The sequence below is a fragment of the Equus przewalskii genome, chromosome 5 (assembly GCF_037783145.1).
Source record: "Equus przewalskii isolate Varuska chromosome 5, EquPr2, whole genome shotgun sequence".
Lineage (NCBI taxonomy): Eukaryota > Metazoa > Chordata > Mammalia > Perissodactyla > Equidae > Equus > Equus przewalskii.
The window spans coordinates 38,373,797-38,387,988 of record NC_091835.1 but is presented as its reverse complement, the minus strand read 5'-3'; the positions used below and the strand labels follow the sequence as shown (position 1 = coordinate 38,387,988).

The 14,192-nt window shown below is 33.3% G+C and overlaps 2 protein-coding genes across 2 annotated transcripts in view; one reads left to right on the top strand and one right to left on the bottom strand.

Moving 5' to 3' along the window:
* LOC139083337 (uncharacterized) overlaps positions 1 to 4,991 on the top strand; it is a 41,246-nt gene extending 36,255 nt beyond the window's left edge. The window contains exon 5 of the mRNA XM_070619059.1: positions 4,614 to 4,991. The gene's annotated coding sequence lies outside the window, so the exon portion shown is untranslated. The remainder of the gene's footprint in view (positions 1 to 4,613) is intronic.
* LOC103560602 (killer cell lectin-like receptor subfamily E member 1) lies at positions 4,526 to 13,729 on the bottom strand. Its single transcript, XM_070619057.1, has 7 exons — positions 13,595 to 13,729; positions 12,094 to 12,294; positions 8,554 to 8,667; positions 8,283 to 8,321; positions 7,448 to 7,596; positions 6,501 to 6,601; positions 4,526 to 5,407 (listed from the first exon to the last, which is right to left on the bottom strand). Exons 2-7 carry the CDS (start codon positions 12,278 to 12,280, stop codon positions 5,263 to 5,265), a joined length of 735 nt encoding a protein of 244 aa, XP_070475158.1. The 5' UTR covers positions 12,281 to 12,294; positions 13,595 to 13,729; the 3' UTR covers positions 4,526 to 5,262.
* Positions 13,730 to 14,192: the final 463 nt, after the last annotated feature.

Here is a 14,192-nt window from a genome sequence, read left to right as displayed (position 1 = left end):
GTTCCCAACGGAGCTTTCATGACTCTGACATCATAATCTACTTCATTGTATGGTTGTCAATCTCATTTTGCACACCCTCACCACCACGTCTATTTTCCATGCTTCTTTGCTGCATTCTGTTCCGGTGAAGCTGAACTCTAACAACTGCATGCTGCAGTCTTCCTTGCCCTCTGGCTTCTGGCTGGTTTCAGCCATTGGGAGATATTGGTGGAGATCAGAAAGTGGAAGGAGAAAGTGGATAAGTTATTTCTCAAGCTTCCTCTTTGCTTTGCCATGTCCTGGCAATGGCTAGAATCTCTCCTATGAGATCTTGGCGGCGTCTTACATTCAACAATGAAGCACAATGTGATCCTTATCCTGTCACACTACACAATGTGGCCTAGAATATAGGTTGCTTGAAAAAGAGCTATTTGCCATGAAATTATTATTAAGAAATCAAAATCTGGATTCTGATAGGGTGTCCTATTGTATCTTTCTACAATTTTCACTGCTAAAAATTATTTGCCAAAAATTATGTAAAAAATAATTATGTCTAATATAGCATATTGTGACCTTTCTTTCCCCAGAGAATGTGATAAGAAATTCTTTGTACCTAATCCAGTAATCATTTTCTTTTAGTTTAAGCATAATGCATCTGGTTAACATACTCTAGATATATAAAAAGTGGTGCTTACACATCCACTCACAGTACACTTCTTTTTATAGAACACTTCCAACCACAGTGTTGCTGGCGCTCAAAAGAGGATTTAGCACCTAGACAACTCTTGATATTGTTGTAATGATTCTTAGGATTGTAAAAGGGGGTAATGGGAGAAGATAATTAAATTTTTAATGAGAAAGAATGACAAGATTTTACTTCAGAATGTATTGGAAGTCAATCCTGTGTAATGTCAAGAAGCAGAAGATTTAGTTCAAAAGAAGAGAAGAAAATAAAAACTGAGATTTACAAGCTTGGATGTGAGTGAGGGATCATTATGCAGTTTGTCACAGAAGTGTTATTATCTGTTAGACACACATCATCACAGGTAAAACATTAACTTCAGAATCATGACTGGATTTTCCTCTGGAAAAGGAGGGAAGAATGAAGGAAGAGACAGATGACAATGTGAAATAATATGAGGCTGGAAAAATGTTTGATATAATGAAAATGAGATATAACACGAGGAGGAAGAAATCATTGATGCAAGTCATACATATGACTATGTAAATGTTATAGTCACATTCTGAATGATATATTTATTGCCTAGAGATGTCTTCCTGAGTGAGTATATTGAGGTGGCATGTGTTTTAGAAGAAAATAATAGGGAAGTAAACGCACATCAGGCACAACTCCTGAACACCTCTCATACTGCTGATTTATATAAAACAGAATCTTTTGAAATCTTGAATTATTTCCCCTTAGAGAATTAAATTGTGATTGGACAAGAAAGTTTCAAAATAGAAATGCAGACATTTATATTAGAGAAAGAGAAAGCTAGACCATGAGAACATGAAAAAATAATTTTTGAAATAATAAGTGGATGAAAAGGGTATGATTTGTAGACCATATTGAAAGAAGCAACCCATTCTTAGTAATCAGTAACCAAAGCTCTGTATTTAAATAGCAGTTTTAGGAAGAATATAATTTAAAACTAAAAATTTATTTTAAAATAATAGTAAGGATTTAAAAGTCCATGGTTATCATGAAACAAAAGCTTATGGGATAAACAACAGAACCAACAGAATATAAAGAGAATTCAAGACAACACCTACTCAGGGATTGTGTTAAATATAAGATGTATTCGCATTATTTCTTTAAAGAAATAGAACTAGAAATGGATGCCAAATCCTTGCTATATATTCTTTATTTTTGGTTGAAAATACAAACACACACACACATGCACACACATATCTTTCTGGGGACAGCCTCATTCAGTGACCAAATTGTCTTACTAAGAAGTAAGGAAAGTCAGAAATTTCTTTCATAAATTTTTGAAGAGGCCATACTAAAACTCAGCAACAATCAGATGCCTAAGGGTGGTAGGGAGACTGGAGGTCTATTAAATATCTTTACTGTTATCCATTTTTAGTGGCTTCTCTATCAAAATGGCCACCATTGTCAGAATGTAAATAATCTCAAAAGCTGAAAACCTGACACAGATTATATTAATGGATTAAAACAGTGTGGATGTAATTGGTTGATCAGACTGGAATAGTAACACTATTACCCATAAAAGTGCTGACAGTAGTGAGGCACCATTGATAACTCCAAGAAAGTGTCAAATATCTGACGTAATTAATCTGCCAGGAGTGGGTGAAATCAATGCCTTGTGCTTTATGGTCTCTTCCATCAGAAAACAGGGTCAACAATGGGAGTCACAAGTCAGGCATGCAGTGGAAGCCTCTGCAATCAGAAACAGAATCCCATACTCCGTGCCAGTCTATGATTGCACTGCATCACAAACCTGATTGAAATCCATGAAGATGGTGAAACTAACTCATCACTTCATGAAGACTGCCAAAGGAAATCTAGGACACCAAAAATAAAATCCTCACCAGCTTAGGGAAACAAATTCAGCATAAATTAGTATCATTTTTTGTCTGAAATCTGAACACCACACTTAATAACATGGATGAATTTCAAAAACACTACACTGAGGAAAAAAATGTATTACACAAAGGGGACATGCTGCATCATCCAAATTCTTGCAAAAGAATGCACAAAACTAATCTATACTAGAGAAACATCAGAACAGTGGTTGGCTCTGGGGAGAAGGTAGGGATCTGGAATGAGCTTGAAGGAATCTACTGGGAAACAGTAATATTCTTCGTCTCGATCAAGGTTTGCTACAGATGTATGGCAAACTCCTTGAAAGGTACACTAAGATTTGTGGATTTCATCATATATAAATTCTGCTTCAAAAGACAAAGTGAATCATAAACAAAAATTGAAATTTAGCTAGTGATATACATGTTGTAGTACTCAGAAGGAATAATGCTGATATCTGGAAATTCTTTTGAAACGCACAAAAAACAAGATGTATTGATGGATGGATAAAAGGACGTAGAGACTGACAGATATGTGATAGAGAAAGTACAATAAAATGTTAATGGTACAATCCAGGTGGTGGGTATACCTATGTTTGCTGTAAAATTCCTTCATCTTTTCTGTTTAGAAATTTTCACAGTATAGTGGAGGGGAGATCTAAATGGCAATGCTTAACTTTATTTCTGTGGTTCCAGTCTCTTCTTCCAATGATAATATTGGCATATACTTCAGGGATATTTGGGTGAAATATGTATAATTATGTGTGATATTTTGTGAGTTTCTACATATAATTCAGTTATATTATTCACTGACTTCCAATCAGGGAGAGCTGTAACATGGCCTGTAACATGAACTGTAACTGTAACATGACAGCACTTCAGATATGACCATTCAACAGTTGGTAACAAAAAAAGAACGAGTGCTACATTGTTATAAATAATCATGTAACTTTTAAAGAATAAAGCTGAAAAGTTTACAAATTCCTACTTATAAAAGATGATATATAATTAACACCACCACATTAAATAAACACAAACTCCTATATATAATAACAGTTTTATTTAGTTTTCTTGAAAATAAAACTTCCCTTTTTCTTCTGTACAGTTTACAGAGAATGCTTACACATTCTTGCCCATTTTGTTATTGCTATCTTTCTGTGTCTACATACTTCCTTGTTTTTTTGCATATTTTTTGTCAAGCCTTGAAAGAGTTTGTAACCCATATTTAATGGTAATCATATTTTATAACAGCAGGAATTAATAAACTTTTGTGGGGGATTATTTTTTAATTTTTTTATTAGTGTCAAAACTCTGAGAATTTTTACTTTTCTAGTGACCATAGTCTATAAAGCATAGTTGGCCACCCTCCCTTCATGTGGGCTTAGAAAAGACCTTATATGCTAAATGTATATTCCTTGAAATAAGGAAGAATATTGGCATCTCAGAAATAAAAACAATTATCTATTGCAAAAACAGAGTGTCTATTTCTCTTGACAACAGTGCCTGAATTTTATAGCAGTTGGGATTTTCAGAATAGTCTTCTCTCTACCCACAAGTTCTTCTCTCTATCCATTCTGTTACCATAAATGTCCTGTATTGACAAATTTGCATGCATATATTAATATTGCAAGTAAACTCTCTTTAGAAAATTCCCATAAAGATACATACCAAAGTAAAGACTTAAACTCTGAAAAATTCCTACTGATCTGCTTTTTTGTTTAAAATGACCATCTGGGAAGGGACACATTTAGAGGAAAAAAGTATTTAACTAGATGTTGTGGAGTGGAAGGAACTAACACTGAATAGAGTGCCTAATTCTTCTGTCATTATCATGTTGTTTCTGGAACAGTAAAATAGGGACATTGATAAAACATAATTTTTTACTCTTTGTATATAATCATAGTACAAGTCTTACGGAACAAACAAAGAAGGTGTTTACTGTATCAATATGTGTAGAAGCCATAGAATCTTATCAAACTAAGAGAAGAGAAAGCGCAGCTTGACATCAATATTGTTTTAATAATTCAAAGCCTTTGATACAATTAAACTGAAATAATTACTAATTATTTATTTTCTATTTTTAAAAGGTCCTATGTAATAGAACAACTTAAGAAAATAAAAATTCAACAATGAAGATTTTAAAGCAAAGCCCTCTGTACCACATTAGCATCTGTGAGTCTGATTAGTTGTCTCAGAGTCACCACATTACAGAGTAAGTTGGACTCTCGGATAGTAATCAAGCTGAAAATTAATTTCCAAAAATTTATAGAACAATTCTATTTCCTGTGTGGTCATACTAATTTCTGCTTCTGGTATAACAGTTCTGTGTGTTATTGCCTAACAATATATTTTCACAATTTTGTAGACAAAAAGAGCAATATGTATATATCAGGGACAATAGTGCAACCTTACACAAGACAGCCTGTTTAATATCCAATAAAGTCTAACCTTATCTCACTGTCTAATCCAGAAAATATTTAATGTCTCCTAATGTGCATACACATAAAATATATCCTCCTAAATATTGTCACAGTGTCACTTCATGAAAAGTCATCTAAATCAAAATTTTATTCATTCATCAAAATTTTAGTACACTGTTTAAATGGCATTGCTGTATATTTTTAGAAGATTCTATTTTTATTAAACCAAAGGTATAAATTTACTTATTTTCTCCCTAGAAAAAGAAAGTCAACATTGGCAATGCTATCAAGACATAGGGTTAGATAAAAGTACTTTTCATCTTTCCAGTGAATTTATAGAATAAATAAGAGGATTCTTACAAATGTAGGTTTGTTTAAGTTCGCACTTTTCACCTAAGTAAGTATCTCTTGATTTGTAAGATAGACAGAGCTGTTCTTTTTGAGGTGTAGGAGGAGAAAACCTAAAAGACAAAAAATGTCACAGTCTTCACGGAATTCTATAACATGCAAATACCAAAGAGAAGAAATATAAAACTTTCATTTTAAAAGTTAAATATAAATTTTAAAAACATAATTTATATGTAATTGAACTGAATTTCTATTAGTAGCACAGATAAATAAGATCTTTATAAATTTAAAAGTTATTGATATTATTACAGGACCTTAAATATTAACAAAAATACAACTAGGAATAAGAGTCTAAGAGGATGGAAAGTGTGCTGATTGTCAGGCAGATTAAAAATAAAATAATAAAAGCCCTATGAACAACAGGCCTAAGAAATTTTTCTAGTGGAGAAAAAAACATTTTTAGGCTCCATAGTCTTTACGCTCATAAAAAATAGAATATAAAAAAGCCAGAAGACTTTAAGGATATATCAATGGCCTAGAAGTCAGGTCTTATAGAACGATGTGGTTAGTGAGAAAGTTAGCAGACTTTAAGCCATGATTTGTGTTATGGGTTGAATTGCATCCCCTTAAAACGCGTATGTTGATGTCCTAACCCCTAGTACCTCAAAATGTACTGTATTTGGAGATAGAGTCTTTAAAGAAGTAATTAAGATAAAATGAGGCTATTAGGGTGGGTCTTAATGCAATATGGCTGATGTCCTTTTAAGAAGAGGAAATTTGGGCACAGACACAGGGAGGACCATGTGAAGAAACAGGAAGATGATGGACATCTGCAAGCCAAAGAGAGAGGCCTCAGAAGAAACCAACCCTGACAACACCTTATCTTGGACTTCTACCCTCCAGGACTGTGAGAAAATGAATTTCTGTTGTTTAAGCTACCCAGTCAGTGGTGCTTTGTTATGACAGCCCTAGCAAACTGATACGGAAAGTCTCAGGAGAGAGCTAATGAAGAAACTGAGTTGTGTTACCTGCTTCTGGAATCCATAATGCTGTATACGAGATTGGATTTCAGTTACTGTCTCTTTTCTCAATTCCCCAAATATATTTGAAATTATCCCTCAGCTCTCTTGATTTCTGTTATTTTGGGCAAACGCAGCAATTAAACCAAGGATAGAGAAGGTTTCATTATGTCAGGGAGATGCTTACATATCAGAGGACAGAATCGAATCATTTTCCCATAGCCAGTGCTTGCCAATTCCATTATGGTAGACTCCAATCCAAAAGAAAGATTTTAAAGAGAAGAAATGCTGGTGGTAGGGAAATAGATACAAAGTTTCCATTATTATCTTTTCATCAACTGCGTGGAAGTACCTTAAAAAAAATCAACATCATATTCATGTTTCTTTAGTTCATCCAGTACACAAACTCATTAATGCATGCTATATTCCAAGATGCTAATGATATAGCAATGAACACCACAAATTCCTGCGCTCGTGAGAGGTATAGAAAATAAACAAATAAAAAGTAGTAAAAAGATAGTGTTGGTTTGGGGCATAAGGGAGTGAGCTTTTTAAAAGAATAGCAGTGCCCTCATAGACATCTTGAAGATTAATTTTACCCCCAGTGTCTATCTCCTGTCTCTTCAGGTGTGAGATAGACAAAGTCTTCTCTATCAGGAGAATTTATACAGTGGGTACTTTAACTCGATGCTGATGTACATTGTAGGAGTGAGGGAAAGCTCTCCCATCTTCTCACATAGTGTTCTAGATTCTGATGCACTGATCAATCATGGTAATAGCCTTTAGACCACAAAGCTATAACATCTTAGCATTAGGCTATATCAGGTTCTTTTTTCTCTGACTGAGATTGTCTCTGTAATAACTATCTCCTTCTAAACTCATTATTTATACCATTTTTTACATTAGGGACATTCTAAATATTATTTCAAAAAATTTTTCTTTTTACGTAATGTGTAGATTCCATGCCACATTTTGTGTGTGAAACTTGAAACAAAAGATAAACTAGTTATAGCCTTCAGCCATTTGTCTAGTGCTGAAGTCAAGTAAATGTAAATGACTCTTCAGTTTAATTCAGTTAATCAGCTTCATGTATGTCACATACAATTATGATGCTCAGTTAAAATAAGAACTTACCATCTCCTCCCTGTTTATCTTTATGAGACTGGAATTTAGAGATGAGCAGGCACATTGACTCTCTCTCCATGTTAACCTCTCCTTGGAGAAGTAGTAACAGCCGCATCTGAACCAAACCCAATTCTTTGGACAAGAATGACAACGAGGTCCTAGACAAAGATTCTCCATCATTGAATTGAATAAACTGACAAAGTGTCATTTTGTTTATTGTTTTTTAAAACACACCTTGCAAATGGAAATATACTTTTTGTAATTATGGTAGCATTACGTGAAGAAACAAAAGTGAATTATAACAAAATTATGAATTATAAATAAAAACTTCTGTTTTTATTTTTCTCTCAACTTGCTGCTACATTTTAGATTCTTTATATATCATATAACACAACTCAACCAGGGTCTATTCATCTAAGGAGTAGTTGAGCCACTAGTTTTCTTACCTCCGTACCATTATAGCACTTATCGACTGCAATGTCTTCACCATACATCACCATTAGATTAATTTTTGTTGAAATTTTGCCCTTTTAATACAAACTCTACCTCTCTAAAATGTATGCTTCCAGCAATTATTTCTACTTCCATACAAACCTATGAAATCTTACAAGAATTTCTAAAAAAATAAAGCCTTACCTCTGCCTTCTTATGTTGCAGTTAATTACATAAACTTATGTTTCACAAGACTCTAAGTTATTTAATCGCTGCGACTATGCCTTATATTTTCTACTACACATACCAGAGTACCTTGCCTAGCAAAGGTGCTATGTCTGTGGAGCTGGTACAAATAATACTCTTCTGCTTAAATCAGCGTAAGAAATTAGGTTATAAAACCAGTGCCTACCTTTTTGCTGGATTGTGAGAGATGATTGTTTAGGAGATGCTACAAAAATAATCAAATATCATAATTAGATCTTGCTTTAAATTGAAACATCAAAATGAAATATTAAAAGACTACATTCTATAAGAGCTAATCAGCAACTTTAAAGAAAATAAAAAAGGAAGAATTTTGATGAGATAAAATTGTTCTAAGCCTAGTATCTGCTTAACATAGTCTATAAATAAATAATGTTCCTAAAGGGGAAGACAATTTAACAGACTCAATAGTTACTTACAGTTTGCAGTAAAGACAGCCACTGCAACAGCTATGGCCATCAGGAGAAGGCACGTGATGCCCAGGACCATAGAAATAAGCCTCCATGGGTGAGGTGAGGAATCTCTTGAGAGAACTAAAAACACAAGCAGAATCAAAAACAAAAGGAGTAATTGGAGCAAGATGACAGGACAAATAGTAAATATAATGATTATAGAGCAGTTTACAGTCAAGAATGCATTCAAATACTTGTTAATTCTTGATCCTCACAAGCCAGTGAAATACTTTTACCCAATTTTAGATAATTATGAAATAACTGAGGTAAAAATCTCATTTTTTACATAAGTTATTTGTCTAAGATGACAATCAATTAATAGCAGAATGAAGCCCCCCGAATTCACTAATTCTGTCTCCAAATCCTACTCTATCATCCCTCCCCACTATAAGGAACAAAAGATGAGCTGAGCATAAATCAGAATGGTAATTGATTCATTTAGGTACTGCGCTCTTCCCTACATGAAAACTAAAAGTGGCTGGATTTTAAATTAGGAAGTCAAATAAGTATCATTTGTTTCTTCTTCTTCCTTCTGCCACTCTTCCCTCTCATCCTTAACTGAATGACCATATATGAAGTTTCACAATGTGTCATGCAAGGATGAGAATCAGTAATGGAGACAGAGAAAGAATGAAATGAGGCATTCGCCCTTTGTTGAATGTATAGTCCATCAGTTAGAGACAGTTGGAAGATCAAAAGCAATAAAATGACAGCTTATTTTGTCATTCCAACTTCGGAATATTAAATACCTAAAAAAATAATCTGTGTGGAACACCTTTATTTTTCATGCTAACTTTCTTTCTCCCACTGAATTTTTCCTCAATAATATTAAGGCATTCATCTCAACTTATTTTCTCCTCATTCATCATTATTGGTATGGCTTAACCACCCATCCTAGACCTAAGGGTGAGTCATCTAAATGGCTGTATTGCCATGAAACATTCATTTTCCACCATATCTGCTAGTTAACTGTTACTCAGCTGAATTAAATTCTACCGTCTCTCTTTCTACTTCTGGGTTAAACATGTCTGATGATGGAAGCCAAACAGCCTGATTTTGATTCACATCAAGGTCTCAAACTTCACTTTGATTCTCAGTCACATTTGACAATTATTTTATTATTCTTGACCAATTTCTCCCATTTTCAGCACTGGTATTTTTTTTTTTCAAATAGCCACCACTACTGAGTCATTTCTCCTATGAAAAATGAACGAAGATCAAAAGACAAAGTTTGATGAAGGGAAAATGTCAAAGGCTTAGGTTGCATTTCATTGGTAGACTCTTTGTATTATAATCTCTTTGGGTTTTAATCTATTTGAACTTCCATCAGACCATATATTTCACTTTATTCTCTCTTGTAGCAGAAAACATGGTCCTAAGGTTGTCTCTCATTGAAGCTCTCCCTTGCTTCATAGAACCAACCACAAGCACAGAACAATGTAGAACACAAAACAAAGGAGGCATTGTTCAGGCTACTTGTGCTTAGCCAAACTAGATAGAGATTTATGGCTTAGTATGGTTCTTCCGAGTTATTTAGGACAGAAAATAAAAGCTGCTTTTAGTGACCACTTCAACAGCATACATCACCCATGTGTTCCTAACAGGTACAATAGCAGCTGTGCTAGAACTATGCTTAGGAATTCAAATTCAGAAGTTTGAGAAATGTCCTTTAACTTTGCTACAAGGTAGAAACACAACAACCTTTTCTGTGAGATTCTATTAAAAGAATCTAATAAAAAGACAGGCAGATTATTTTTAGAGTTGGAAAGACTGCTATAAAAATGGTAGTTTTCTCAAATTAAATTATATGAATAAATATAATACAGTTTAAGAAATGTAGTGGGAATTGTTCTGGAACTTGACTAAGCAGATCTAGAGTACTTTTGGAAAAGAGGCAAATGAAACAAATCATGATAATTTTGAAATATAATTAAGGATCTCATTCTGTCCATGATTAAAATTAAGTGGTCTTACTAAGAAAGACTGATTTTTAAAGAGATAGATATAACAGAAATAGGTGTGTCTGAAACAGATTTTAATACATAAAAAAGTTAGAATATGATAAAAGGTGCAACAACAACAAAAATTACCTCACTGACTCACAAAGAAGAATAAACTGACATCAACAATCCTACAGACCCCAATTACTACTATATATAGTTTCAACTTTTTAAATTTGTTTTTAAGTAAAATTTGAAGTATAGAATACATCCAGAAATGTTCACATATGATAAACGTATAGATCAATAATTTTCACAAAATGAACACATCTATGTAACCATCACCCTAATCATAATATAGAACATTACCAGTGACATCAAAGCTTTCCACAGGGCCCCTCCCAGGACCAAAAGGTAACCACTATCCTTATCTCTATTGCCACCAAATAATTTTGCTCAATTTAAACTTAATATAAATAAAATCAGACAGTATATGGAAGACGTTCATTATGTGGTAATAAATGCAAACTATAAACATAAAGAATATAAAACTACAAGTCCAGAAACATATATAGGTATATGACGAAATGTAGCCTTATGGGTGACTTCCAAAGTGTACAGTTGCCTGTATTTTTAATGTTATCCCTAATGCACATATATTAACTTAATCAACAAGCAATATAAGGACTACTTATAATTTCTTTCTTTAGGAGAAAAATATTCACTTATAATTTTATTATCGATTTCAGACAAACTTACCAAAAAAGTGCTTGTGTTTTTGAAAAAGAAAAAAATCATTCCAAAAAACAAACTCTTTTTGGAATCTCTGGGATTGGTCTCTGTCACTTCAGAAAGCTCACCAGCCTACAGGCAAGCTTTCTTCTCTTTCCCAGAAAATCGTCAGGTTAGGAAAAGACAACCCTGCAGCAATCAGTCTCAAGATTCCAGAAACAAGCAACAACCTGCAACTTTAACTTCACATCATTAAACCTTATTACACCAGGTTTCATTATTATGTTTACTACTACCAAATCCATTTTGTGCTCCAAATTTAAAAGAAATACATTTATGGTTTACTTGTTTCAGGAAATAATTATGTTAGAAGTTATGGCATATTCTGTACGCCACACTCTAGCCCAGAAATCATTCAGTCCAACAATGTTTACTTCTCTCACAATACAGTTCTTGTGTTTCAAAACAAGGTGTCTAAGCCCAGTCCTCTTAAACAGCTGTGGATAGCAACATTTCATTCTTGTTTCAAGGGAATTACTTTCCAAACCTTTTCTATTCAAATTGTACTCTTCCTTTAAAATCTAAGTTAACTTTCACTTTAGCAGTGAAATTTCTAATGTTCCGAGTGATCTTTTAAATTATTTATGATATTTACCAGTTGGTCCTTGTCATAATCTGCATTAAATTGATACTTAAATTTTTGCTTGTATATTTTCTCTAAGTAGATTTAGAAACTGTTATATTTTTGTATTTCACTAGTACATAGAATAGATCAGTACATAATTTTAGGCATTCTGTACATGTTTACTGAAAACTGTATTTTAATATATCTTACCTTGGCCATTGACATCTTCTGCTGTCTTCTTGTGCCATTTTTTATAAGGTTTCTGGTGTCTCAGCTCCTCCTTGGTTAACGGCAATTCATTTGAACTAAATTTATGCTTGATATTATTTTTTGGTGTGTGCTTCTGCTGAGAATCTTTGTATAGTGTAGTATAAATTATAGGTTCCTCATTCATCATTACATAGGGGAAAACTGTGTGGGATAAACAGCTCAAATGTCAGTATATCATTCTATAATTTGGTACATTATATTATAATAAAGAGGGCTGTAATAATTTTAAAAATTTGAGTTGATAAATAGATATGCCTTTTAGCATTCTTGGAAGCATGTTCTTAACAGTTTGAAGCCCCCAATATGAGAAAACATACTATCAAAAACTTAGAAATAAAATAATCCTAAAAGAGCTTTTAGGAACTATTTATCTAATTCTTATACAGAGAGTAATTATTGCCTTTAGTACAAAATTTAAAAATTAATTCTAGGTCTCCAATGGAGTCATCTCCAAAAATTCTAAGGCCATCCCTCTCTAACATTATTGCAGTTTGCCTCTTGAAATTGAATAATAAAAGACAAAGTTGATGTTTTACTACCATAGAAATCAAAGTGTTATGCTTATTAGCAGTGCTCCCCAGGAAGCACTGCACAATTTCTGATTAAAACATAAGGTTAATAATTGCATTTTAGACTTTTCCTAAGTGACTCCATAATTAAAAACTGACTAATGGACAAATGCTTTTTGTATTATTTTATGATTTAAATAAGACCACAATCCATATATGTGCAGAGCCAATTGACTTATTAGATTCTATATATGTTTATATAAGTCCTCTCTATTATTAAAAAGTAAATAACTGGGGCAGGCCCCGTGGTCGAGTGGTTAAAGTTCTGCACACTTAGATCCAGCGGCCTCAAGCTCACAGGTTCAGATGCCAGGCATGGACCTACTCCATCCATCAGCCATGCTGTGGAGGTGTGCAACATACAAAATAGAGGAAGATTGTCACAGATGTTAGCTCAGGGCTAATCTTCCTCAAGCCAAAAAACAAAAAGAGGAAGATTGGCAACAGATGTTAGCTCAGGGTGAATCTTCCTCACCAAAAAAAAAAAAGTAAATAACTAAAATAGATTATCTATCAAGATAGTTAAAATTCAAAAATTTGGAGAATTTTGTTGTAAATATTTCTTAATATGGGCTATTAGCTTCAGAGCTGGGAAAACACTGGTCGGGAAAAAGTCACTCATCTTCCATTTGAATTTCTCAGAAAAGTTTTATTAAGAAAAATGACTAGACATAAGGTAAAAATTTTTTTTAAAACATAGTCAAATAAAGCAAAACTTTGATATCTTGAAGCCAAAAAATATATTATACTTAATTTTTTTATTAATAATATCCACAAACAGAAACAGCACAGAGAAGAAATATCTATTGGTCACATTTTCCAGGAATTGGGGAAGGGAAGATTACAAGGGAACCAGAAATGGTAAAACATACCTGAAGTGAGGAGGGAATTCCTTGTGCTAAGAATTAGTGTGTGTGAGTCTAAGGAAGCAGGACCTGGTAACTTGAAACAGAATGAGAAACTGTGTTCCCCAGTGGAAAAAGTACTTGCTAGGTCATGTTTCAGAAATAACCAACAGGACTTTACACTTTTATTTTTTTTTATCTGTCCTTAGCACCCACAAGATTATCTCACGGATCTTATGTCTTGTAACTTAGGTTAGCTTAGAAAAAAATATTACACGCATTTCATTTCAAGCCATGCTAAATAACAGACTCTGTGAAACAAAAAGAAAGCTGAGATCAAATCTTCTTTTTCAATTAGCATATTTTCACTAAGATTTTCAAATTGGCTTTTTTGAAGCCATGAATTAAATTAGATTAAGTCATAATGGTAATATAAATATTCACGTTTATACTGAAATTTATATGTGGAGACAGAAAAATCATAGCTATCTTGTTTTCTGAAGTTCTCTTTGGGATGTACATCTGATCGGTTTCATTCTTTTATTCATTAATTTTTATACTAACTGAAATATTAACCCTTCAAATGTGTTAATTCATTAATACACAAAGTGATTAGCACATAATC